Raw genomic sequence first — 27098 nt, 5'->3', positions numbered from 1 at the left:
CTCATAGACTTCTATACAATCAGAGGAGTCGCCCCCTGCTGGTCAGTAGAGAGAATGCAGGTTTAAGGTAATTTTTTCTTTTTTTTAAATCTATCCTCAATTTTACTCTTGACTTTGACTCTCCCGGGTAATATCTTTATATTGATCAAATAGTTCTTATTCCATGACCGTGTTTCTGGGAAATCATGCACTGCATGGTGAACGGACCTAAATGCTAAAATACCCATGAGCCTCTGCCACTGTTGCTATGGAGTAGATGTCAGTCAGAGGCATAAATATCCACCCCAGCAACAGCCTGTTACAGCGCAGCTTCTTTCCTCAGGCTGTAAGACTCCTCGACTCATCCTCAACACTTCACCTACAAAAATAGTTTTTTTTCTCTTGTGTAGCAAAAAGAGCAACAAGAGACAACCATCATTTCATTGTCCAACCATGTGTGGTAAAATGACAAATAAACCTTGCAGTTTCTGACATTACTAAGGGTCGTTCTATCCCGGCAACACTGACACTCATCTTTCCATCTATTTACAGACATTTACTGTGTGAAAACATGTCACAAACAACATAAACTAGAACATGTTTGGTACCACTCACATACAAATTGATGGCTCTTTCGAGACACCAAACTTATCCTGAAAATAACAATATGTATTAATGCCTAGACATGTATAGGGAGTGAAAACTCAGCATAAAAACACTCAAGGTCTGAAAGGGTTAGAAGGATTTTATCTTATGGCCTCATATGCTGGGGCTCATTTTGGTCTCATCATTCACTGACTCGTAGTAAATCTCTAAATAATTCCACTTTATGTCAAACTGCACACTAATTGGTTCCCCACCTCAAACACAAACACATGCACACACTTGCTTTTGCTTTCCTAAGCACGATTATCTAGGTGTTTCTATTATTCACACGTTCGTTTGTGGCTGTCTCCCACCTCTGTGGGCTGGAATAAAAAGGAAAACTGCAACAAACATGAAATACAATTATGTTGATGGAATAACAAGGTATTGCATGTTCATTCTCAACATGAAGAATGAACATTCTTCATGGGGGGGGGGGGGCACACACTTACAATTACCCAACCACAAAAACATTAAATAAAGAAATATGAAAATAAAGAAAATGAGACCTCTATGAAAAGAGACGTTTGCTAGCTTCGGTCAGCCACGGTTTCTGCCGACTTTAACGACGAAAAAGCACCTGCTTGACATTGGAATGAATTGACAGAGTGAGCCAATACCTGGGCATCGGGGAGGGAAACGTCCATGATGGCCGGCTGGCCGTGAGGCTCCCCGTTCTCTAGCCTGGAGTAGACCAGCTGGTAGCCTCTGATCTGGCCGTGCTGCTTCAGGAACATGGGAGGCTTCCACGTCACCCTGAGGGCAGTGGAGTTGAGGGCATCGGCCTCCACCTTCCTGGGAGGGGCTCCGGGCACTGCAGCACAACACAGCACACAACTTCCTCTTTAGAGTCTTAGTGATATGATGCAGATTGCATTGATTACATATTGATTATGTGTATGTATAGGTAGGATAACCAATATGTTTCAACAAGTGTTAGTTTAAGTGCAAGCACACAACCAAATGCTTTTGTTTTACCTTGTCCAGAAATAATCACATGCACTTTAAAATTAAGAGAATCAATGAAAGATTCATAGACGCACTGTACAGGAACCATTAAGACTACATGTACACCACTCTCATTTGAATAAAGTAGTGTTTCAGGTTGTTCTCGTAGAGACCTCTGTCCACAGAGAAAGACGAGGGAGAACATAATAGCTAAACCTCTTCTTCTTTGCATAACAGCTAACATCTGGTAAGGAGTGGAACGGACAGACGGCAGGCCAATTATTTCATGGTTGCGACATCGTCTGACAAAATCAACATAAATCCAGGATAATGACAACAGCTGTGCCGTATCATCGGCTGTATTGTCGATTCACAAATTCACAGAGAAGGTTTGACACAACCGAAAGTCCTTGTTAACTTTATAGCCTTACGGACCCTGACCTTCAGTGTCCAGGTTTATGTCATCATTTTGCTAAATCTTTGTTTTCACCGTACACACTCAAACACCAAGCTGGGATTCTGAGATTTAAACACTCTGCAGAAAGGGCTTGGCAACCCATTCTCACTCCCAACTCGTTATAAACCACTGCTTATGCCCCTCTGCAACTGATACCCACACACGAGGCACCCTTTAGCATCTATATGAGACGCACCAGGCTCTCAACTTACTCCAATGTAAACCCATCCACATTTCATTTAGATGCTTACAGCAACTGGAGTAATATAAAGAGGAAGTCAAACTTCCATTCTTTCAAAAACAAACTTAGTTATTGTATGTAACAAACACTTATTGTGACCCAAACCACCATCTATTCCTAAACCTAACCAAGTACTTTTGTTGATTAACCCTAACCAAGTACCTGTTACCTTTACCTAAATAAGTACTTTTGTTGCGTAAGTAAACCTAAAAACTAAGTAAACCTACATTGAATGCTTATTATATTTATTATAGGTTTATTATTAGATGCATGTAAGGAGTGGAAACAGACATGCAGAGGCATGACCCACCCTACTGACCTGTGGTTGGCTTACCATGGTACTCCTATCCTAAACATTCCCAATCTCACTCTTTATGCCTCAACCTAATCACCCCAACCGATAAAGGCAAAGAGTACTAGCCAATCAGAGGCAGCGTAGTGGGGGCCTTGACATCCTAGGAAAGACAAGTTTGCCGTCCCTGACAAGTCCAAAACTGACGCTACAGGGGACCTAGAACATCATAGTTTGAACCGCCGGGCCACTGACCATGCGTCAGTTTGACTCGTTGGGAGTGAGAATGTGTTGGCTTTAGAAAAGAGCACTTTTTGGGCCAGACAAAAATGATGTTTGTAGTATGAATGTGTATAAGAGTTTTACCCCAGCAGCATTACATATTAGCAGAAAATGTGCTGGATAGAAGCAAAGTTATATAAAGCCTGTTCTCTATCCCCATCTGATAAGTAACATCAGAGTTTGAAATTTCTCCGGACCGGCTGAGGCAGTTATGGGCCTGGAGACGCTACAAGGTAATGTGAAGGTTGCTGGCTATCTTTGCAGGTTATTCACATCAAAGCTTGTCACATGGAGCCCCGAGAGGATGCTGAGAGCAGGGGTTATTCTACTTTATAGAATATCGAAAATTAGCTCATGAAGATTCCTCTAGAATGCTTGGTCAGCTTCAGAGGGAGGTGCAAATGAATACAAATTTGACTTCAATAAAAATGAGGGGATGAGGTTGTGCAAATAATAATGGAATTCAAGGCAGACAAGGAGAGGAAAGGAAGCGTTAAAGGTTAAAATGCCCTGCACTAAGAGATTAAGACATGGAGAGAAAAGTGTTAAAGCAGCTCAAGTATCACCCAGCACACCAGGCAAAGTAAAGCTCTATAACTTGGTGTCAGCAGTATGCGCCTTCGACTAATTAGAATCGTTTAACCTCTTATAGTATCAGCGAGCTACCAGAATCAAGCTCCAGCTTTGGAGGAAAAAAAACGTCAATAAACTTGTGTTATGCAAAATGCAAAGCCATAGCACACGATGTGGAAGAAGAACAAAAGAACCATGTCACAGACTAAACACATCTTTGAAGTCAGTCTGGTAACCAGGAAATGTCAGCAACTTCTGGACGTTCAGTGCTGCTGTAGGCCCTTTGGTAGTTGGCTCATTACAGAGATAAGCCAATACATTTATCCACTTCATTTATCTTTATTCAGCAACTATATCACCAGCTAAGAACATCAATAATGAATGATTCTGCAAAACCAATTTTTTTTACATCCAATGTCTTTACAATTCTCACTTGCTTTAATATCTGCAACAAGTATGACATGGCTGCAGATACTGTTTATGGCAAACTGACTCTGGTTAAGGTACAGTTAGAGGACTAAAACACCTTGGTTAAGGTGAAAGAGAAAGCTTGTTGACAAGGTAACAAGGACGTTATTGGAAGTTTTTTGTCAGTCTCCTCCATTAAGGTCAGACAGCCTACTAGCTCAATCACAACCCCGTATGTCCTGAATTGACGCTGACCGTTGGCATCGGACGTAAGTCCATTCATTCGTATGTTACTCAGCTGACCATGGTGAGCCAACCCGTTCTCACTCCCAAAGCGTCCAATACTGCATTTTGTTCAGTGGCCCTCGGCGTCGGATACCAACACAAAATGCACCTTTTATTGTCTGAATGAGACGCACAGAGCTTTCATCTAACTCCAATGTAAACCAACCCGCGTCACTGTTACACGATCAGAGGAACTGAGACAGTACCATAGTGCCATATGGTCCACAAAGGGTAGGTTGGAGGTATGGGGGAAGGGTCAAACAAACATAGGACTTTCACCCAGGAGAGCGCTTTTCATGTTCTGTGGGAAACCAAGTCTTGTGACTCGTAAATCACGTGAGCCACATGAGTTGCAAGTCACATGACTTGCTTGTCAGTCAAGTTAACGTCAACCACTATTTATAAAACCTAACTAGGTGGTTTTGGTGCCTAAACCCAACTTCCTGTTAATTTTAGTGAAGTTTATTTTGAAAAGACACTATGCATGTAACAAGTGTATATTGACAAGTCGTCCCTGACACGTCCAAAAGTGACGCTACAGGGGTATCTCGAGCGCCAAAGCCTAGGAGCACTGACCAAGCTGCCGTATTTGACGAGTTGGGGTGAGACTGTGTGGACTGTTGTATAGCCTAAAGCTACTAGAAACTATTTTATTCAGTGAATTTGAGTTCCCTCTGGTAAACAGTTATGCAGTATACTGTATATGTCTGGGGCTTTTATTGTGAACGGTGAGAACAGAAGGGGTGGATCCGTTACCCGTGGTAGTTGAAGGATGGATGTTAGCTTGGACTCTGTGGTGGATTTGAAGATTTTCTACATCTCAGGAATAGCTCTGGACTAGCACTGACTTCATTCGTGTCCTTTGTCCTGCCTTCTGCATCTACCAACTTGGCTGACTTCCATTTTGTAAAAGTCTTTCACAGTTTTCATCTTGTAGTCTCACTAATTGTGCACCGTGGGTGCAGAAACAATTTCATTTGTTGTTACTTCCCGCTGTAGTGTGGAGACGGCTGATGCTTAACGCAGACTTGCAGGGCCGACCTGACTGACAGCATGGAGCCGGATCATGTGTCTGTGGGTGCTGGGGATTCTCTGCAGCAGCTGTTAAATGCTGGGGCAGCCTCTAATTGTCTTCTGAGTATCTCTTTCACTGTGTCCAGCGTGTGTGTGTGTGTGTGTGTGTGTGTGTGTGTGTGTGTGTGTGTGTGTGTGTGTCTGCTTGCATTCTCGTCCCTCTGCCTACCTTAAAAAAAACCACAACCTCAACATGCTGCTGTGTCTCATTAGCATTTACTCCCATCCTTGAACACCACCCACTCCAAAGCTTGGAGGAGTTATTAGGAACATACAGTATTGAAAGCAGCAGCTAGTCAACCAGGATCCTAGCATATGCAAAATAGATTTGTGACGGATTTTGATGACAGCCTGGTCTCCTACAAATTACGGTCGCATACAAAAAAAACTTTAATGTCAATTATGTTTCCTTCAAAACATATTTTCACGGATTAAGTTTGTTTTTGACATATTACAAATACATTTCTAATCATAGTCTGAGGAAGCCTGTGTCAAAAAAAACACCAAGTCAACGTTGACATTTTTTAGTTTGCGTCCGTAATTTAAATAGCGTAGCAGACATACTCATTATAAGCCAAACCATAATGTTTAACTTTACCTAACCGAGTAGTTTTGTTGCGTTTCTGGTTTGGTTTATTTCGATTTACAATGTTAATCACGCACGTAAAAGACCGTCGGTAAACCCAAAGAAAAAAAAAAGTGAGAATTCAGTTCAATTGTACTGGAACATTATTTTGTAGGGGACAGGGTTACAAATCAATGACAGCATTGTACAGCAAGTATTGAGGCTATTTTGCCTACAAGAACTGTCTCACTCAGATTCCATTCCCATGAATAAACTGTACATGTGGGAACCTGTGATGTTTACGACACAAAACATCAGCTCATGACACTGTAGCATACTGTAGTGATGGGAATTATGGCTGTTTAAAAGGAACCAGATCTTATGGCTCTATTCATTTTATTGTTCTTTTCTTTTCCTTTTAAGTCATATAAGAGGAGCATAAATGTAGAATGGAAGAGCGAGTGTTAGCCTGGCTGTTAACACCATCTTAAGCTCATTTCTCAACAATCGATTCTGCTCCTCTGCTTCAACCCCACCTCTCTCTGTCTCTGTCTTTTGTCCGTCTGTCTTCTAGTGCGTGTGTATGTGTGTATACTTTAATTTATTGGTTTATTTGATAAGGGACAGTGCACATTAATAAAAACATTGCTGTAAATGAGCCAGAGTTAGCCAAGAGGCTATTTTCCATCTGTCGTCCCAAAACAGATGTTACAAAGTAAACCTAAAAACAGAATATAAGTTATGCAATATTGACTCTTTACAATGCGTGCAGAAACAATATTTGTGTCTAGCGGCGCTTTGCGGTGCTTCCGCCCTTCTCCAGGCGCTGCAGATCTCGGACAGGCAGTGGAATTTGGCCCCAAACGTCAAAAAGAACGGCTCTCAAGTACGACTCGGCTCCCTTCTTTCACACCAAAGACACACATTCGGGTCGTTCGTAACTGTCACATCACTACAGTGAGATATCAGAGGTCAAACAGAAATCTGCTTCAGAAAATCACTGCTACTCGGTGCCATACTATCAAAACCAATGTTGGGAAAACAAATGCTGAGTCTCACTGGTTGAAAAGAGCTGACTTAATTGGGATTTATTTGAACACATCAATAGTTCCAGAGCTGTGCTGTGAGATTCTGTAGGCGTCGGGGAGCAAAATGAGAAAGTGTTGTGATATTCAGGCACCGGGCTGACACTAATGTGAGCTGGAAGGAGAGTTCATGGGCCGAGCACAGAGAGAGCCGCTACAGTCTGTGTGGAGAATGGACAGATGCCGGAGAAATCCAGGCAGCGACGAGAGCTCAAAGTCAAATAGGGTGCATGGAGATGAAAAGAGTGTGAGATTAAAATTCAGTGGGTGCGCAGAGATGAAGCGTGGTGGGAGAGGCTGAAAGGGAGAGTGTGAAGATGGAGGGAGAAGGACAGCAGGTGGAGAGGATTAGTGCATTGGAGGGAGGGAGGAAAGTCCCAACACTGTTTCAATTTGTCTCTGCGGAGTTTTGTTGTGAGCAGACAAAAGGGTACGTTCCGTTTTACTCACAAAAACACATTGTGTGTGTCTTTGAGCTCCAACAAACATGTCGAATGCATTTTCTTTCACATGAAACATGAACAGGGACGATGCTTCCTGTGTTGGTGTAACCGTCACAAGGCCCGCCCACAGAAATGGCTGGGCACATGCTCTCTTTCTGCAACTAAACACATGTTGACTGAGAGAGAATTACTCAGTGATGGAAGCTATACATACAACTCACTCCAACATTAGCTAGTAGTTAAGTTTATATCAGTAAATGAATCGGGTTCTCCCTCTACACACTCTCTCCATCTGTCAGTCGAATAAGTAGATCTTCACAGAATAGAATAAGGTACAAAGAAACATTCATTGAACATTATATTTTCTATACAATCTTAAGATAAGGGAATATTCACATATAATAAGGAATTGTTGAAAATGTTGAAAATAATAGAGTATAAAGCTGAGCTTTGGCTCTGCTGCCTGGCAATTGTTCCAGTTCTCACAATGTTTTACACTTACATTTGGCTATTCAATGTAAACATTGTATACAGCCTTTAGGTCATGGCTGAAAAGCACCTGTAACTTATACTGTAGATAATAATACTATTATAAATTGCAGGCCCATTTAAACTGGCTTCCTCAGATTTCTTTCTATACATTTTCAAATTAAAAACACCATTAACGACTTGTTTAGAGAGGCCCAGGTAATCCATTTTAATTCAATTAAGCCAATCCATTGTTTCCTTGCATTAGTTCAGAGTTGTAACTAAACCTTCAATGACTACACAATAATTGTCTAGTGTTTAAACTATGTACGTCTGTGTGGAGTGCCCATATAACGTCTGGACTCTCAACAGTGGTTCCTGGCGGACGGTAGTTCACGTGTGACTCGGTTCTCTTCAGAGCTGCAGTCGAGCTTTATAAAACGTAACAAGTAGTATTTCACTCTCACTTTTTTCAGGCAGAATGTCTGAGAAGCACCCTGAAAGATGCAGACAGACCTAGAGATGCACTACAAGCTACAGCAGGTTAGCACGAGACAGACTAAAGAGAGGCGCACTGCTAGCTACAGCAGGATAGCATGAGACAGACTAAAGAGAGGCGCACTGCTAGCTACAGCAGGATAGCATGAGACAGACTAAAGAGAGGCGCACTGCTAGCTACAGCAGGTTAGCATGAGACAGACTAAAGAGAGGCGCACTGCTAGCTACAGCAGGATAGCATGAGACAGACTAAAGAGAGGCGCACTGCTAGCTACAGCAGGATAGCATGAGACAGACTAAAGAGAGGCGCACTGCTAGCTACAGCAGGATAGCATGAGACAGACTAAAGAGAGGCGCACTGCTAGCTACAGCAGGATAGCATGAGACAGACTAAAGAGAGGCGCACTGCTAGCTACAGCAGGTTAGCATGAGACAGACTAAAGAGAGGTGCACTGCTAGCTACAGCAGGATAGCATGAGACAGACTAAAGAGAGGCGCACTGCTAGCTACAGCAGGTTAGCACGAGACAGACTAAAGAGAGATGCACTGCTAGCTAGAACAGCAACTTAACTGAACGAGCTAAGCTAACCACAGCCTGACTCCAGCTCTGTACTTAACACAGACACACGGTTGATAATATCAATCTGAACATCTTTCTCTCAAAAAGAGGGATAATTAGCATATTTCCCAAAATGTTGAAGTATTTCTTTAAATAATTGGGTCATGATCAAGCATTAGGTTTTGATAGTTCATGGCTAAATAAAAACAAAATTCTGTAAAAAAAAAAAAAAAAAAAAAAAGGTCTTCATTCGGTTAACTCCTTGTCATAAAATGGTGACAGAACCCTTGGAGTTAAATTAATTGAACATGGCCATCCACCCACCACTGACGTACACAGTGCTTTTGAGTGGGGAAAGAAACACCGTTTAGATTTCTTATTTTTTCTGTTTTTACTAGATCAGACTGTTTCAATCATTTTAACAAATCAACAAACAAAGAGCAGATAAGTCTTAACAATACATACACACACACACACACACACACACACACACACACACACACACACACACACACACACACACACACACACACACACACACACACACACACACACACACACACAAAATCACCATCTCTTGCCATTTTCCTTTCATAATTTAAACACAATACTTGGCAATCAAATGGATCTAGACATTCGTAAGAGTAATATGATTAAGAAGACAATGAAAGGAAGGACTCAGGAAAATGGAGCTCATGTGAAAGCAGTCAGAGTCAGAACAGTGAGCTTCCACAGAGGAGAGGTTCCACACTATGCTGCTATACTTTCTAAGCCGCCCTGAAATTGTCCAGGACTTAGCCTTTGATACTTTGATTTCCTCTACTGGCTTCACAAAAGAGCCCATTACTCTTTGCTCTCATTGGTTATGATATGGCCAATTGTGCCCCCACAAAAAAAGAAGGTGAATCCTCTTGTAAGGATTTGATGTAATGGTGTCTGTCGTATAGCTGTGAGCATTGGGCTGTGCTGCGTTCTGCTTCTGAGTTGTCTCCAGCAGTGACAGTAATAATGGGAGTGCGCTACGAATGGCAGAACCTCCCGACGGACTGAATCACAGTGGCCATTCTGACTTTTATCCGACTGAAAGCAGACAAAGAACATGTCATGTTGCCGCTCAGGCTTCTCTCTAGACAGCCAGTCGGCAGAAAATATGTTGGCAATGTGCATTTCAGCACACCACGGGCTTCATATCAGCCTTGCAGAAACACAGGATAACGTGGATAACGTTGTGAAACAATTGGTTTGGTTTCGGCAACCAAACTGCTTGGAAAAAAGAAAAAGATCCTGGTTTTGGTTAAAATAATAACGTAACTACGGTGACAACATAACAGCGTAAATGTAGAACAACCAGCAACATTTTTTCCCATATTAACGTTACAGTCACGAGTTCAGCAGTCTCCTGAGTGAAAGTCCTGTTTGTTTGAACAATTCACATCCCTTCCCGCCGTGGAGGACTTTCTTCCTTGATATACTTGTTATTTTAACGCGTAACTTTTAATAACGGTCGCTTGATATACTATGTCACTTGTCTTTGACCGAATGCAAAAACTTTGACATCAAGTGTATCCTAGGATTGCAGAAACGTACAAGGCCCACATGCTGGGAAGAAGATGGGCAGATTGGAAGAAAGAGGCAGGCAGGAGATCAGTGGCAGCGAAAGTCTCACAAAGCAGAATCACAACATGTTGAGAAACAAGTGCTGTGACTTCAAATCACCAAATGGGCTTAAAATTGGATTACAGAAGGGTAATGTCATTGCTAGATTTGGCAGGTAAAACATCAACAAATACTTGTCGGGGTTTGAGCAGCTCATTAATTACTGTAGAGGCACACGTTTTTTGATTATACAAAAATCAAACTGTCTGTGGAAATGAAGGCAGTTTATTGGCATATTTTCACTGTATTCTAACTTGCATGACAATCACTGGAATCTTAGTTTTAGTTTTAGACTTGCCAGATGTTTTCTTACACACAACTATCTGAGAATCCTTCATTGGAATATATAATAACCATCTGTCAATCAAAAGAGTGACAACATTGTTAACCTTGGAGGAACGCCTTCAGTGCCATTCTTTGCTCTTCTTTCAATGAAGACAAATTCTCCACTTCTGATAGAACTGATGTTCTAGCAGGTTCTAGCAGTCGAAGCATTGAACAGCTGCCAGTAGCTTGTCACAGGATGTGGATTGCATTACTGTCACCTGCCTTGCTTTACAATGGTTATAGGTTTAGATGCTACTGTGTTTCAGAGGTGCATGTTCCCGAACCAAATTTATCAGAAATGTGTCAAGGGTCTGGGGGCCTGAGGCAGTTGCCCACTTTTTCAGCTTGTGTTAAATTAATTAGATAATTAAGGTAAAAGTATTTCACTGCTTTTTTTCAGTGAGAGCTTGCAAGACTGAACTGCAGCAGCAGGAGAGGAGCAGAGTGAGTATTGGAGGGTTAGTATTTCCAGAGAGCCCTAGGCTGTTCCCTATGATGCCATCAACATACCATCTTCCTTGGTTCGGCTGCAGGCTGCGGAGCTCTCCGGGCCGGGCCCGGCATCAGTGTGAGCCCTCACCCACACCGAATACTCAGTCCACTTCTGCAGGTCCTCCAGCACGTAGCTGGTGACATCAGCGGCAATCCCTGACACCTGGTGGCGCTCCACGTCCTCCCCAGTGAGCGCTTGGTAAGCTAGGGAGTAGCGCGCTATCTCCCCGTGACGGCTGTCTGTGGGTGGTGCCACCCAACTCACCTTGATGCTGGTGGAGCTGAGGCTGAGCAAGCGTACCTCCTGGGGAGGGGCTGAGGGGGCTGATGGGAGGGGAGGAGGGAGGGTAATGGTCAAGCAGGGTGGATAATGGAAGACAGAGCAACTGACCCTCTGGACTGCTGGGAGATAATCTGTTTATATGCTACGGAAACAGACAAGTCAAGTTTGACTGTGTAAACTGGCTAGTCTATGTCCTTAACACTGTGCTGATATGCTAGGACTTTGCTTCATCATTAGGTTTAGGAGGAAACGTAACTGCAGCTCGTCTAATGTCCAATGGCAATGTGTTTTTTTCCTAATCCAGGAGGTGTGAAATCTTTATACTGCACAGAAATCATACACTCTTAGAAGTAAAGGTTCTATCTTCAACTATGTAGGGTTCTTCGACTTATCTAGGGGAACCCTTTAAGATTCCTAGAACCCTTCATGAGAGGTTCTACAGAGAACCCTTCAATGGTGTTATGATTTCACCGCAAAACCCTCTCTGAAGGTTCTATTCAGAAGCTTTCCACCCTCTAAGGTTGCTAACAAGAACCAATTTATCATCTATGGGTTTCATCTATAACCCAACCAGGGGGTTCACCATTTAATATTCCAAGGGTTTCAATGGAACCCTAAATGGCCGGATGTGGGGCAGTGTAACCCACAACAATCATGGTTTTCTAATTCCAGTTTTTTCAGGGTGTCTGGGCTGGATGGTGGGCCTTCCCTTTTAACACCCATGCTTTTAACAATACCAGTTTCTAACAAACTCTTTCTTGAGAAGAGGGTTCTTTGGATGAAAATGTTTTTTAATGGAACCTTTAGTCTTACAAAGAACCTGTGACAAATTTCAGAAGCACACGGTTCTGGGTAGAACCTTAGCCCTTCGGTAAGAATTTGTTTCTGAACCATTATTTCTAAGAGTGTATGGAGGCGATTTTGACAGAAGAGACTTAGGTTCACCAGTTCCAGGTGTTGTTTGGTTAAGATTATAAAAAAACCCTGTTTATTTTCAACTTAAGTCTTATTTTTGTTGTTTTGTCCATCATCTTTCTTCAGTTATGATACGCCAAATGCTGAGATCTGGGAATGCAGCAGGAGAAGTTCAATGCGGCAAGAAACAAGCAGTTAAAGTGATCCAGGTTCCACATCTGAAATGTTGGTTCTAAAGACTCACACTACAGTGAGTACAGTAGCCTGGAGCCTAACCTCGAGGTTTGCTTACAACCTGTCTGAGCGTCTTGACTGCTTGCGTTTCTTGACAGATCGGACTTGTTTTTAGCAGATCTCAGAAACAACAATTAGTGAATGCAATGGCATCGTAAGCGATTAAACCAGTGACTAAACTCATGACAATAGGACTCAAGCAGAAAAAAAAAGTATATATGTTTCCTCATTAAGGTAATCAAAAAATGTAATTTGAGCAGCATATTGTTTTCTACAAACTGTATTGATATTTCTTCTTTTCTTTTTTTTTTTAGAAGATGTGGTTGAAACAAAATGGTTAATTGTTAGGATTTTCATCGAACAACAAGCGCAATTACTTGTCATGAAATAAACATATTTTATGTGAATTTATAGCTTGTGTTTTCATCCTCTTCTACGAATCATCCTCACAGTCCAGAGGGCAGACAAAAACCAGGGCCAAACTTCACACTCTAGCTACCTTCCTGTGAAACAACACGTCAACACATTACCAACACAGTGTGAAGTGTCGCCAACTGAAAAGTAAAACATGCACACTACAGATGAATGCATGTATGCACAATGAAACACAAGAGCAGAATTCAATCAAGTACAGCAGCAAAACCAACAGTTGAGATGAGTGTGGAGCAGGTGGGAGAGATAACACAGGGGACCGTTATCGGGCTCGCCTGTGGTTTGGCAGCCCCAGCAGAGCGTGTGGACCCAGCGAGCTTACTGTTTGAACAGTGTTGGAGGCTGGTTCGTTCGCCCCGCAGCAGAGGAGCTTGTGACGAGTTGAAAGAGACGCAAAAGAACAGACGTAATTCCATCACACGTACCAGAACCTTTGGATACATCCATGCAGGGGGTGGAATAGATCAGAGAGACAGAGATCCACGAGTGGGAGATGCACCGCGGCCGATTAAAGAAACAGGGTTATGAAAAAATACCAAAACTTGGTGAAGTAGCTGTGAGAGAAAAGGAATTAAGATTTGGACATAAAAAAAAAACGTCTGAATCTAACCCACACAGAAAAGGTGAGATGGCATATTTGGGTCATTGTTGGTAAAGAATAAATATATAAAAACTACAGCGCTGGGGTATGAGGGTATCAATCCGAGAAAAAAAGTCTAAAAGATAAAAGTAAAATTAAAGGTATTTATATGTAATACTATATATTATTATTCTGATATTCTCTGAGATTAAAGTGGTAAATTGACAAGAAAAAAAGTACAAATTTGCAAGATTATAAAGTCATTAATTCATGCGAAAAAAAGGGAAAATAGTAGAATGCAAAACAGTGGTAAAGCCAGCCCTTTGAATTCTGTTGCTCCTAAAGTACTGTCATTGTGGTACGTATGGCCTCTGAGCGGAGCAAAGGTCCTAAAAGATACATTCATGTTTTCCTTCATGTTCCGTCTGTCTCTCATCTCATCTCATCTTCAACCGCTTATCTGGGATCGGGTCGTGGGGGCAACAGCTCCAGCAGGGGACCCCAAACTTCCCTTTCCCGAGCCACATCAGCCAGCTCTGACTGGGGGATCCCGAGGCGCTCCCAGGCCAGTTTGGAGATATAGTCCCTCCACCTGGTCCTGGGCCTCCCTCTGGGTCTCCTCCCAGCCGGTCGTGCCTGGAACACCTCCCTAGGGAGGCGCCCAGGTGGCATCCTCACCAGATGCCCGAACCACCTCAACTGGCTCCTTTCCACGCAAAGGAGCAGCGGCTCTACCGAAAGAATTAGAGTCCCTCACGGATGACCGAACTTCTTCGGTCATCCGTGAGGGACTCTAATTCTTTCGGTCATGACCCAGTCCACATGACCATAGGTGAGGGTAGGAACGAAGATCGCCCGGTAGATAGAGAGCTTTGCCTTGCGGCTCAGCTCTCTTTTCGTCATAACGGTGCGGTAAAGCGACTGCAATACCGCCCCAGCTGCTCCGATTCTCCGGCCAATCTCACGTTCCATTGTTCCCTCACTCGCAAACAAGACCCCGAGGTACTTGAACTCTCCTTCACTTGGACTCATTCCCTACCCGGAGTAGGCAATCCACCGGTTTCCTGCTGACCATGTTCTGTCTGTCATTATATGAAAATGAATAATTACTGATATTGTTGTAGGTTACAGGAAAGCAGAGACAAACAACTTCTATCTGACTACACAAAGAAGAGGGTCTTCTATTTCAGCACAGCCAACGCTAAAAACCGAACACACTGCGTTACCATAGTTACACAATTACTTTTTTAAGGGACCGTGCCCAACTGTCACTGTGTCAGCGTGAAAGCACGACGACACAGAAAAGGCACACAACATAACTGCTTGTGTTGAACCACAGATGATGGTGAATCCTCTCTTTAGACTTTTGCTGGGGAGAGGGACGTACGGAATATCCTGCTGACCCGACCCCGGGGAAGACATGAGATCGGACGGATGGACAGTCCACTACAATATGATACATTTCGCACATGGCGGCTCACATTACCGTCTCCCGTCTGCCTGATTCCATGTGAATGCAGCATCATCTGATTGTGTGCATTATCGCAAAAGCAACTTACTTGATAAAAAGAAAACATCAGATCCTGAGATCCCCTTTTTAGTATATCTCCTCTGATGGCATGTCAATTTTAAGTACTGTAACAAGACAAGCTCCTATATATATATATATATATATATATATATATATATATATATATATATATATACACACACACTCTAAACAATCAGAACAAAGAAGACAGAGACTGGCAGATCGATGAAAAGATGGAGGAAGTGAGACAAGCAGTAAGTGACAGCGGTGGTGAGGGTCTTTACACCTGTTAGCCAGTTTCCTGACTCGGGTGGGTTTGGCTGCCAGAGGAGTGATGGCAGACCTCAAATCAGAGCGACTAAACTCGTTTGTCTGCGGCGTGACTGCTGGCACAGGGATTTCTCTCCTGACAGGTAAAAACAAGAGAGAGGGCTTAGATTCCTTTTGGGAGCTGTCATAAATACTGCAGGTTCAATTCCACATCTCCCAGCATGCCAGAGAGGCACAGATCCATCGCTAGTTATGCAGTCAAGCTCTGAATGAAAGGTGTTCAGCAGCATTAATGTCAGTGTGGGGCATTCCTGCACATCGGCAGCACAGGTTGCCGTGTTTCACATGACGAACTATCATTTCAAAGGAACATGACAGTCATGATGAAAGCTGTCTCTCTGTGCAACAGCGTTTTTGTGTTTTCTTGGTCCTACATCATAATATGCGGTATGTATCGACTCGGCGCCTTTATTAGACTATTTGTCAAAATAAGCAGTGTGCAACGCCTGGTGATTTGTTACGCAGGGGCAGCAGAAAGCAGGAAAAATATAGAAATATCAAGCAGTACTAGCGTGCCTATGAATGATGGATCCTGTGAAGCAGCGGATTTTACGCCTGACAAAAAAAACAATTCCTGACATTTTCTTTTGTTGTCGCTTTGGTGCTTGAACTTTGTAATTGAGTTGCATGTTCAGCAAAATCAAGCATGACTGACACGTGGAAGCAAGTCTTCACATAATTAATGCTGCGCTGGTAATTACATTTTTGCAAGCTTGAAACGGCAATAACACGGCTGGTGTGGTGCTAGAATAGTCTGAGCACACACAGTTCAGGCTGGTTCAGAACAGGAGGTTCTGCTCTCTTATTCAGTTGGGAGTCAGTGATTCAAAGCTAAGCTCCACTATGACCAGATTGTCGCTCAACACCACATTGGTCGGCCAGAATAATGGTCCTTTGCTGTATTCAGTCTCTCTTTATCGCTTGCTTTCTCTATGCTTCACCGCATTTTTGTAGCGTAGCAAAAACAGTAATGAAATGCTAGAATACATCTGATTTTGTGTTATTGTGGTTCTTTAAATGCAATGTGTATAATATGTATTTTTTGTGCTATTTATGGTGCTGTTGAGTTGCTGCGAGACCGGCCCATTTATTTTAGTACATGCGGGAGACTAAACGCTTTTTGACTGCACTGAAAACGTTGTTTTTGATGGCTAAACGCCAACAAATATGGATTAAAGCAGATTATCTGGTTAAGATCTTTTTTGGGAAATAAATACATTGATCTTTAAATTCATCGATCAAACCAAATTTTGGGTAGTAGAGAAAATCTAAAATGACCTCGTACAGCCTGAAGAGGAAGTGTAATTTATTTCTTTGTTACACTTATAGTGTAACAGTAGTCAAAGAGAGAGCAAAGTTCATTACTTGGGGTCCATTCTGTTTTTAGGGTTAGAGAGAATATGTTGCCATCTCTAGCCTGTGTGACTGAATTGTGTTAGACCTGCTGTGCAAATACTACGAAAAGCAAAAAACTTAAAATTGAACTTACACGTGGTAGCATCACATGCTGCTCACAGCTAGGAAGTTAGCAGGAGAGAAAGGGGTGGGTCTCACACAGACACACACACACACACACACACACACACAAAGTACGACAGTCCTACATTAACGTGCAGCATGGCCTGCTGTCAGCCACCTGAATTGGATTCTGCATGGTGTCCATGAGACGCTGATGATGCAGGATGACATCACCAATACAGTCCAGTGACTCACCTGTCAGCCAATATGACTTCATGTTTACTCCTCTTGGTTCATTCATATTTGGTTCATTTAAACATAAAACGTACTAGAACTAAAAGGCAAACAGTGAATGGTTACATTTCCTTTTTGTCCGGACCAAATAAGCTGAACCAGAGTGACAGTAGAAGGCTGGAGTACTTACTGGATTGGGCAGTCCTGGCCTCAATAGGCTGCGTAAAGACTCCTAAACCCATCTCCGATTTTGCAGCCAGGGAAAACATGTAGAGTGTGTCTGGCTTCAGACCATCAACTGCATAGGAGCCTGCTGGGTCGAAAGTGGCATGATGCTGTGGAGAGATGGACACCATGAGATCATGAAGGCCCCATGCGCACACAACAGACCCCCCCTGTTAACTACTGGATACACTATTACAATCTGGGGCTTCAATCGACAGTCCCAGAATTCAGGAACAAAACCAACACAAACAACTCACTAAAATCTTCTCACATGCTTCCCTGAGATAAATCTAATCAGAAGGAACTGATGCAGTTGTTGATTTGTGGGTAAAAAAGGTCAAAACTATAACAAACAATGTGTTAGGTGGCCACATAAGAATTAATAAAATGAAAGAAATAAAGACTTACACACACAACAGAAAGGTTTTCAACACATTTTCAGGGTAAAATCCCATCAATCTACCTCATTGGAAGATGTCTATTTTAAGGTGGTATTTACCTTGTTTGTGGGATTGTTCTCCTCCCAGTAGAGCAGTTCAAAGCCAATTATTGGATCCTGGACAGGCCAAAGCCATGACAGCATGATGCGCGAGTCCAGCTCGGCCTCAGCCTCAAAACCAGACGGCTGAGCTGGAACTGGAGGCAGAAAACAAGACATGGAGAGAGGGAAAGACAGGAACGGAGACAGAGACGGTGAAGGGGTGTGTATTCAGAGGAGACACAAAGTAAGGGAGTCAGGAGGTGAAGTGAGAGGCCGGGCGATGCCGCAGTCAATACTCATCAGCATTCAGAGCGGCATCAAAACTGAGGAAGTATAAAGGACGTCATCACCTTCAAATCCTCTGAGGTGATTTTAGATCCAAAAAGTGTCTCATGTCCATGAGAGCCAGGAATTTACTGAGGTGTGCTATGCTAATATTGGGGCCACAGCTTCTCCAAATAACCATCATTTCAGCTAGACCGGTGTTTTTCTGGCTGTTTGAAGCTTGGTCCTGGCTTTAATACTTGCTACCATCTTTGTCAGTGTGTGGCAACGTAAGGTGGAGCTGAGGTGAGACACAAGACAGCAGCAGCCATTACAACTGACCTGAGAATGGCTTCTGTCAGTGTTGTGTTTCATTCCACTGCCCCAAAGTAACTGAGAGCTCAGTTAATGCCGCTTTAAAGCCCCCACACTGTACACTGATACAGTTGTTTTCACTTTTGCCTGATTCAAGCTCTCATAAAGGCGGTACGGCACACTGTGTTTGATTGACATCTCCCTGCTCTCCTTTTGCTTTTGTTCCACCTGTGTGAACACCTACACCCCGCCCACTTTTATTGCAGTGTGATCTCATCCCTACTCGTCATATGTTGCTGCTTGGGAAGGCTCTTGCGTAGTGTCTTGACACGGAAGGTCGGCGCGTGGTTAACGTTGTGAAGCCGTTAGGTTAATGCAACAATACTACTCGGTTAGGGTTGAAAAAAAACATCATAGTTTAGCTTAAAATGATAACGTTGCTGGCGGGGGGGGGCCCTTGGTGCCTCCATGTTCAAAAGAAACGCAGAAAAGTGCCCTCTAGGGTGTTTTTCCAGTGGAGAAAATATGATCAAGTGTCCTCCAGGATGCCCTTCCAGATAAGAAAATATGATGAAGTGCACTCTCGGATGCCGTTCCAGTGGAGAGAACAGGGTGAAGTGCCCTCCAGCGTGCTCCTCTGGTGGAGTAAACATGATTAAGTGTCCTCTTGGATGCCCTCAAATGGAGAAAACATGATGGAGTACCATATAGGCTGCACTGCATGATAGAAAACTTATTTTTCTTCCTTTTTTCCCCCCCTGCCAGCATGAGTCCACCGCTGCTTTATACTACATTTGTTGCTCCGAGCATCTAAAAGTAACTCAGATTGGTTTGCGGTGGAGTTAGTTGAAAGCCTAAAAGAACCTTGTGCATCGGGATAAAGACACGAAAGGGCGCTGACCAAGCGTCTGTTCGTCTGACGCCCTGGGAGTGAGACCAGTCTGTTTAGAAGAACATTATGTTTTGAAGCCTGAGTCACTCTCAGTGTCGCCCAACTTAAACCTGAGCAGAAGTTTAATTAGCTAGCTTAAATTTGACATTTACTGATTTGAGGTAATTGAATTTCAGAAACCAAACCAGCTCAGAAGTGGCTGCTAATAGGTGCTCCTCTCCAACTGACTGGACTCCCCACAACAGCTTTTCACATCATCTTAACGCTATTATATCAACGTAAGCAATTATATATTTCATACTCAATATAAAATTGACAAATGATCAAAACTTTTACCCCAATACCTGCCAGGTTCTGTAGAGTCCTGAGAGGTAACCGTTAAATTAAGTGAACGGTTTGATAAGAAAGATTTAAACGGATCAACTAACCTGTGATAACTAACTGTAATAACATACAGTATCACATGTCGTGTATTTTAGAGTCAGTATCATGAGAAGAATAAGTGTGACAGTAGCATCTCTTCATTGAAGTAGAGTCTTCAAGCCACTTTGTTCTGTTGCTGTTATTTCTTTAAAAAAACAAATTGTCCCGCATGCGTTGCTTTGGAGGCTCCTATAAAAGTAGCAAATAATAAACCAGTGATTCTTCGCCCTAGCTCAGGGAAACAGCTCATTGCTCCAGATTATACGATGAAGTAGACGGCCACATAATAGATGGCACGACTTGGGAAAACTGTACATTAATCGCAGCGATGTGCTCATAAAAACAACGGGTAGAAACACCCCATCCTTCGCAGTGTGATACTAGTTACCAGACTTTGTAATCTGCATTTAAGTCAAAATGATTTATGTCAGCCTGGTAGGGTGCTGAACTCTATTCCAAAAATAAATAAAGTGGGTCAGCTGAATTTGGGTGGCTTTATCTTCCATTGCAGCCCTGCTGTTTGTGTCATGTTTCTTCCAGCCAAGCAGAGCGAGTGGAAAACATGGAAACGGGCTCTCTGTGAATGAAATACTATTATTATTCCGCTACGTGCCGGCGGCCACTTTGTCCTTGAGGATAAAGTGTGTGAGACCTCCATAGTACACACACTCATACTGTATGCTCCCGAGTATCCTTGCACATAAATTACCCCACTGTGCTCATCTCAGCTGGTGGAGATCTGACGGACTAACGTTTCACATTAAAGCTCAGTTTTTCTGCAGTTTCAGAAACGATGGGAGTTAAACACCGCGTGACTACATGTACCGCAGACATTGCGCGCTACCAATAACTGCTGACATATTTCCACTACACGGACACACGGGATGCAAACAGTCAGGCATCAATCTACACGACACGGCGTGATGCTTCCAGTATTTTAGAGGTGCTACACGCAGCAGTGCAGATGACTGCCGGTTATGTCGTTCTGCTGGTTTTGTTTTGTGCAATGAGCAAGTTTATTAAGTCTAAACTACACTATGTGTGACAGCATGTCATCAATCCACAAAGAAATAGCTACGCAGATAAAGTCAATCAAACTGAGACTGACAATTAAAACCCAAAGAGGCAAAATACTGTAATATTTATTCTTTACGCTATTACTCCTTATAACTTATAGTGTTATATATGGAAATGACTTTGATCATCTTTACAATATCTACTTGTCGTATGATAGATGGACGTGGCCTTGACCATATCTATATGACTGACTTATCCTACGATCATTTTTACACTATCAACTTATCATACGATGACCTCTATATTTTTTTTTACGTAAACGATTTATCGTACGATATTTGGACATATATATCATTTTTAAGTCGTCGACTCATCACACGATATATTGGACATTTGTTATACTTATAACACTATATAGACACAACGTTGATATTTTCTACGTTATCAACTTATTGTAAGATGTACGGACAAGCCCTCGATATTTTCTTTACCTTCTCGTCTTATTGTGCAATATAAAGACATTACCTTCATATTTTTGTCGTCACCGGCTTATTGTGAGATATGTGGACATGAACGTGTTCATTTTTGCTGACTTTGACATTTCCTGTTTACATGTGTGTTAGTTTACATAGGAATGTCGCCTACATTATAGCCAACGTTGTGTCAGAGTTCACAGCAGGGTTTTCCCTTCCATTACAAGATGTGGGCATTGAAGGACGTATGTTTCATATGTACAGAGTTTTGTCGTCAGATGTCAAGATTTTACTTCTTGTTTTGGTTGTTTGGTTTGATTTCATTGGATTTGTTTTATGTATTTACAATATTGAAGTATTTCTTTCATGTTCCAATTCCAATGTCTGAATATTGTTAAAGAATTCAAAGTGCATTGCTGTTTAAAAAGGGAGTACCTGCTTTATTCTGCTTTTGTATTATCATAACATCATTGGCATGAATGGCATCTTAAAATGACAATTACAGTGTTTATCGCAATTATTTCTACAACAGTAGTTATTGTGACAGGCCTAGCTGTCCTACCATTATCTGTCTTTTGTTATGAGTTATGAGTTATGAGTTGCCCCTCATTTTCTTTTGTGCATTGCATGTTGAGCGATTGTGTATATTGACAGCACTGTCAAAAAGCAAGTGTTTTTAGTGCGCACACTGTTTTGAGTGAACTTTCTTATGTCGCTTTTCTAGTGTGAAAACATAAAAAAATCAAATCTTGCTCACAATGATTGTATACCTATTGAACTGGGAGTTGGTGAAAACCAAAGACTGGGACTGAACGTTACACTGACTGTCCTCATCATTCAGATCAATGCTAATAACTATGAGGTGGTAATATGTCAGTTTGCAGCTTATTCCAAAGCGACAAAAAAAAGAAGCATTTTAAGTAAGGGAGTATTTTTACTCTGTGGAATTGCTACTTTAACTGAAGTAAATTAATAATCATTATCTTCTTACTGGCAATACTTCTGCTGCTACAAAATGATCCAGCAAAAATGGGACCCAGCGGCGCGCCGCTTGAAATGCAATGCGCCGAGTTTTCCCAACACAGTGAGTGTGTTCTCACCTCCCTGCTGGGTCTTGATCTGCAGAACATCAGAGGGAGGCCCGTCTCCCACGGAGGTGAAGCCCAGCACCCTCAGGCTGTATGTGATATCCGCGGTGAGGCCCGAGATGGTGGTGAGCTGGCTGTCGTCTGTGTTGTGTTTCTGCCAGGCGTTGAGCGGGGCGTCGTGATCGGAGCTGTAGTAGACCCGGTATCCCCTGATCTGGCCATTGGGCTCCTCCGGAGGCTCCCACTGGACCAGCATGGTGCTGGAGCTCAGCATGCGCGCCTGGATGTGAAGAGGAGGTGAGGAGGGGGCCTGCTCGCTCGTGCGGGTGTCCACGACGGCGCTGGGAGGCCCCCGGCCGACGTTGTTGACGGCCATGACGCGGAACTCGTATTCCGAGAAGGGGCTGAGGCCGCCGATGCTGTACCGGGTCGTGGCCACTCCGTCTATTTCCTGGAAACCATTGTCAGACAGTTTGGCGTGGTACTGGATCACGTAGTAGGACACCGGTTCTGGGTTGCCAGAGTCCCAGGTTAGGGTGACGCTTGTGGCCGTGGTTTCTGTCACAATGAGGGAAGTGGGCGACTTGGGCAGGGCTGTTGGAGAGCAGAAAAAAACCACATACTGAAGCTCTGAGAACATGGAGCTCCTCAACACTGCTAGTTCATTGTCATTCAGGAGCCTGACTCGGCCCTCTCTGGATCTGCCACATGTATCATGCCAAGCATGTGTAATCCCATGTAAATCCATCTGTAGTCTACTAAACCGCAGCCGGAGATCATCAGAGGTGCACACACATATTATGCAGCCACACAGTAGAGCACTGCTGTCCCGAATGTTTACAAGATATAACAAAACGTATTATCCATTTCATATGGAGCCCGCCAGGTGTCTTGGAGCAAAAAAGAAAAAAAAGACAAATTCATGCACATAAATGAATATATTGTCGAAATGGATTTCTTAATTTGTGCTCTTGAATTTCGTCATTTGTTTGCACAAATGAACAGAACGTAATCGTTGACATGATTGTGGGCTAACAGGCATCATCTGAATACCTCTATATCCATGTATCTGTGTCCAGACAAAACTGTATCAAATCAGAGGAGCTCATTTAGATTAGGTTATCCATGGCCTGACAGCTATCACTGTTTATTTGTCCGCTGCTGTAGGCCACACACTGCCGCTAACTGATGGTAACTAAAGCTGGCCAGCAATGCTGAGGCAACCTCAACTTATTAGACCAACTGTAATTAAAAAGTGTCAGACGGAAAAGTTCAAACGGCCTTAATATGATTACCTAATGATGTTAATATCATGGAATTCGTTCAGCACCACAAGCCATTTACTGCTGGTATACTTTTTAAACATCTCGGTCCACACAACCTTCATCAGGTTCATCAGGCATTACAATGAAAACCCACTCTGGAAAGAGAGACGTTAGGTGCTTTTAGCCACTGGGAGGCTTTTAAAGTGGAATGTCTATGGACGAAGTGGCAATGACTTCACCGAGATTGGAATAAAATAGCAATATAACTAAAGAAGCTAATGAAAAGCAGTATTTTTGTTCAAGAGGTTTTAGTTTTAACTGAGAGCAGAGGACAGGAACGTTGTTGTGCTAATAGAATAGGTGAAATAAACATCTAATGGCTAAAAACAGCTAAACATGGAGGAACCGTTGAGTTTGCAGGTTGCAATGGATCATGCCGTGGTTGTGCTTGATGCCCACAGCTACTCTTTATGTTATTATAAGACACAGTTCTATTATTTTTGGAGTTGTTATTGTTATTATCATTGTTGCTGTGCATCTCTGTCTCTCAACCTAACCAGTCGAGGCAGATGGTCTCCCACCCAGAGCCTGCCTCTGCTGGTGACTTCCTGTTAAAGGGGAGTTTTTTTCCTTGCCGTCATCACCCATCGATGGAATGACGGGTCTCTGGAAATTAAAGAGTGCGGTCTAGTATACAGTACGCTCTGTATGATAAGTGGCAAAAGTTCCAATTTCAAAATAAAAAGTGTAATACATTAAAAACATGTAATACATTTAAATTTGACAGCAAATATAAGCACCTATCTTATTTCTCTCCAAGCAAATTCTGCACCTCTACACCTTCTACCCTCACAGCGGCAGAGTGCGTCTCACCTTTGACAGTGATCTGGGCCGTGGTCTCGATCATGCCCAGGGAGGATATGGCCACGCAGGTGTAGTTGGCAGACTGCCGGATGTTGGTGAGCTCCAGGACGTTGCGGCCAATGGGCATCTCCTCCTCCCGGGTAAGCTCCACCTCGCCGCTCATCCACTTGACGTAAGGCATGGGAGCGCCGACCGCCACGCAGGTCAGGTTGACGCTGCCGCCGGGCATCACCTCGTGATTAGTGGGCGGGATGGAGAAACGAGGAGGCACGCGGCGAACTGCAGGGTGTAAAGAGAAGGGGTGTGAGAGGACACAGAGGAGGGGGGGTGGTGGTGGTGGTGGTGGTGGGGGACCACTGGGCTGACGTCATGTTTGACCGGCCTGGCTTGTGCTGTGCTCCAGTGTTCATGAACTGCTCAGGGTGGTCAAGCCTGAACAACAACAGTTTTACTGTCCCATCATGCTCTCGTCATTTTTCAAAAAAGCCAATTGATTTGAGGCAGTTTTCTCGATAAATATGCTTCAATAAAACTGGTTTCAGTTTGGATTCTGCCCTTTGGCTTACATAGTCAGTTAAGTAGATTTTTAAAATCTTAAATCTTGAGTTAGAAACATATTAAAAGACAATTATAACCCTACCTTCAAGAGGTCCAGTGGTTTTATTCATTTAAAGTTAATTTGTTAGATCATATCTAACTTCCATTCGTATTGCTTGCAGTGGAGACATTTCTGCTTTTACAGCTACATTACCACGCGGTAATGGAACAGAATACCGTAACGCACCGGGTAACGCGTTAGTGTTTAACTGTTATGTGCTGCCTACCGTTGAAGAAAAATGAGCTCAGCTGAGGTGAAAGACTGTTAATGACATTTCCTGGATGTCAGCGAACACGTTGCACGCTTAGAAGCTGTGAAGCCTGTCAGTCAGTTGTCAGCTGCCCATGGCTTTGTGAGGGACAGCGTGCTTCTGCTCGGCTGAGAGTTAGAGAGGACGTTTTGTGGTTGCTACTGTTGCGCTTGGAGAAAAGTGAGATGTTAAGCGGGAGCTTAGCGCGATGTTAGAGAGAGAGCACAGTGAAGCAGAGAGGGTTTCGTTGTTTTGACGTGTGTCGCCTGCTGATAAAGTGCTAGCGAAACCGGCTAAGGTCTCGCAGCCTTCTTATCGAGTGATGCTGCAATACTTTAGACTAACAGATTCACAAACATTAAAGGTATTTTATTCTACATGGAATCTGTGTATAATTAGCACCTGATTTACCAAAGCTGGGTTCAAACTTGGCGCAGTGTGTTAATACAGAGAATGAAGTCACTCTCCCTCTGTGTGCGTCTCTGTGATTTGTTGACATCCTTTGCTCCTCGCGACGGCGTCACTACAGCAAGTGTGAGCCAAGCATTAGCACCGTCGCCAAGTTGACAGCCGTTGAGAGGCAATAGAAATGCTCCCGACCTCGTATAAAACACCTTGAACCTTTTTAATGCCCTTTCTGAAGCATCACGGTCTCATCAGTGAAAGCTCTCTCGCAGGAACTCTTTACTGCAGTCTGGGACCAACGGATTAGTTCTCAGAGCCACCTGGTATCATTCTGGCTCTTCTCTACATACTACATGTCACAGTTAAAATAGCGTTCGCCGTGTTCACGTGGAAATAGAGTAAATTGAGGGCCTGTGCCTGAAGCGTGTAGCTAGATTTCTCCGGAGTATCTGGGGGTTTCCTGCTGGACCTACAGGGATTAAAACGCACCTGGATTCTACCGTGTTGCTAGTCTCCTAGAGAGAACACTGAAGGAGTCTCACTCCTATTGTTAGCCCTCTTCTTTGGCGCTCTGATCTTTACGCCGCGTCAGAATTGGCGCGACAGTGCCGCGTGTTGCATAAGTGGAGCCGTCGCTCTCTTGACTTAGCCGAGCACAGGGTCACGGAAATCTGACTCACAAAGTGGAATTTAAGCTGTGGGCTGGAATCCGGGCGCGAGGAGCTTACTCTGTGGATCAGAGGCTTTTCTAAGGGTTTGGTCTTGGTTTAACTACGGAGAAGGGAAGAGCGGGGTTACAAATTCTATCACTCGGCCTCTCACTTAAAAAAAAAAACAAAACATGTAAAAGTGATGAGGCTGGAGTTGAGAACTGGAAAGTAGTAGTACGTTGGCAGAAAAATGACTGACAACATTCAGTGAGCTTTGGAGTACACGCGTGGGCTGAATGTTACTGCTCGTACAAGAACAGCATTGTCTGCTGGCATGGGGAGCAGCGGCCTCTGAAATGCAGATGGCTGGCATTAAGACGGAGTCCTGTGGAGGCTGAAGCGCTGGAGAACATGACGTGGAAGGTGAGGAGGGAGAAGGCTTTGGAAAGAGGGAACAAGATTGTGGAGGAAGATTTCGGGGCAAACTGCAGGGTCATTTAGGAGAGGGCTCAGGGGAAGTCTTACTGTGGCTTTGATGACAGAGGACGTCCGTTTAATTAAGGTGCAATAAAGTCAACTCACATTTTTGCAACCCGACAGCTATGATGTTAACT

At 43.3% G+C, this 27098-nt stretch overlaps 1 protein-coding gene across 12 annotated transcripts in view; it reads right to left on the bottom strand.

Annotated features, from left to right (window-relative positions):
* The window catches only part of ptprfa (protein tyrosine phosphatase receptor type Fa), a 292124-nt gene that overhangs the window by 102191 nt on the left and 162835 nt on the right, over positions 1 to 27098 (bottom strand). For 9 of the 12 annotated variants that reach the window (XM_068707781.1, XM_068707787.1, XM_068707783.1 and 6 more), the window contains 6 exons: positions 24591 to 24860; positions 22465 to 23046; positions 17999 to 18135; positions 17465 to 17609; positions 11296 to 11601; positions 1245 to 1438 (listed from right to left, as the gene is read on the bottom strand). In XM_068707781.1, the coding sequence (XP_068563882.1) occupies positions 1245 to 1438; positions 11296 to 11601; positions 17465 to 17609; positions 17999 to 18135; positions 22465 to 23046; positions 24591 to 24860 (1634 nt within the window). The remainder of the gene's footprint in view (positions 1 to 1244; positions 1439 to 11295; positions 11602 to 17464; positions 17610 to 17998; positions 18136 to 22464; positions 23047 to 24590; positions 24861 to 27098) is intronic. The other 3 variants (XM_068707789.1, XM_068707790.1, XM_068707791.1) reach the window with 1 other exon arrangement.

The sequence above is a fragment of the Cebidichthys violaceus genome, unplaced genomic scaffold (genome assembly GCF_023349555.1).
Source record: "Cebidichthys violaceus isolate CVI_PGR_0920_01 unplaced genomic scaffold, fCebVio1.0.p SCAF_13, whole genome shotgun sequence".
NCBI lineage: Eukaryota > Metazoa > Chordata > Actinopteri > Perciformes > Stichaeidae > Cebidichthys > Cebidichthys violaceus.
This window is presented reverse-complemented; position numbering and strand designations above follow the sequence as displayed.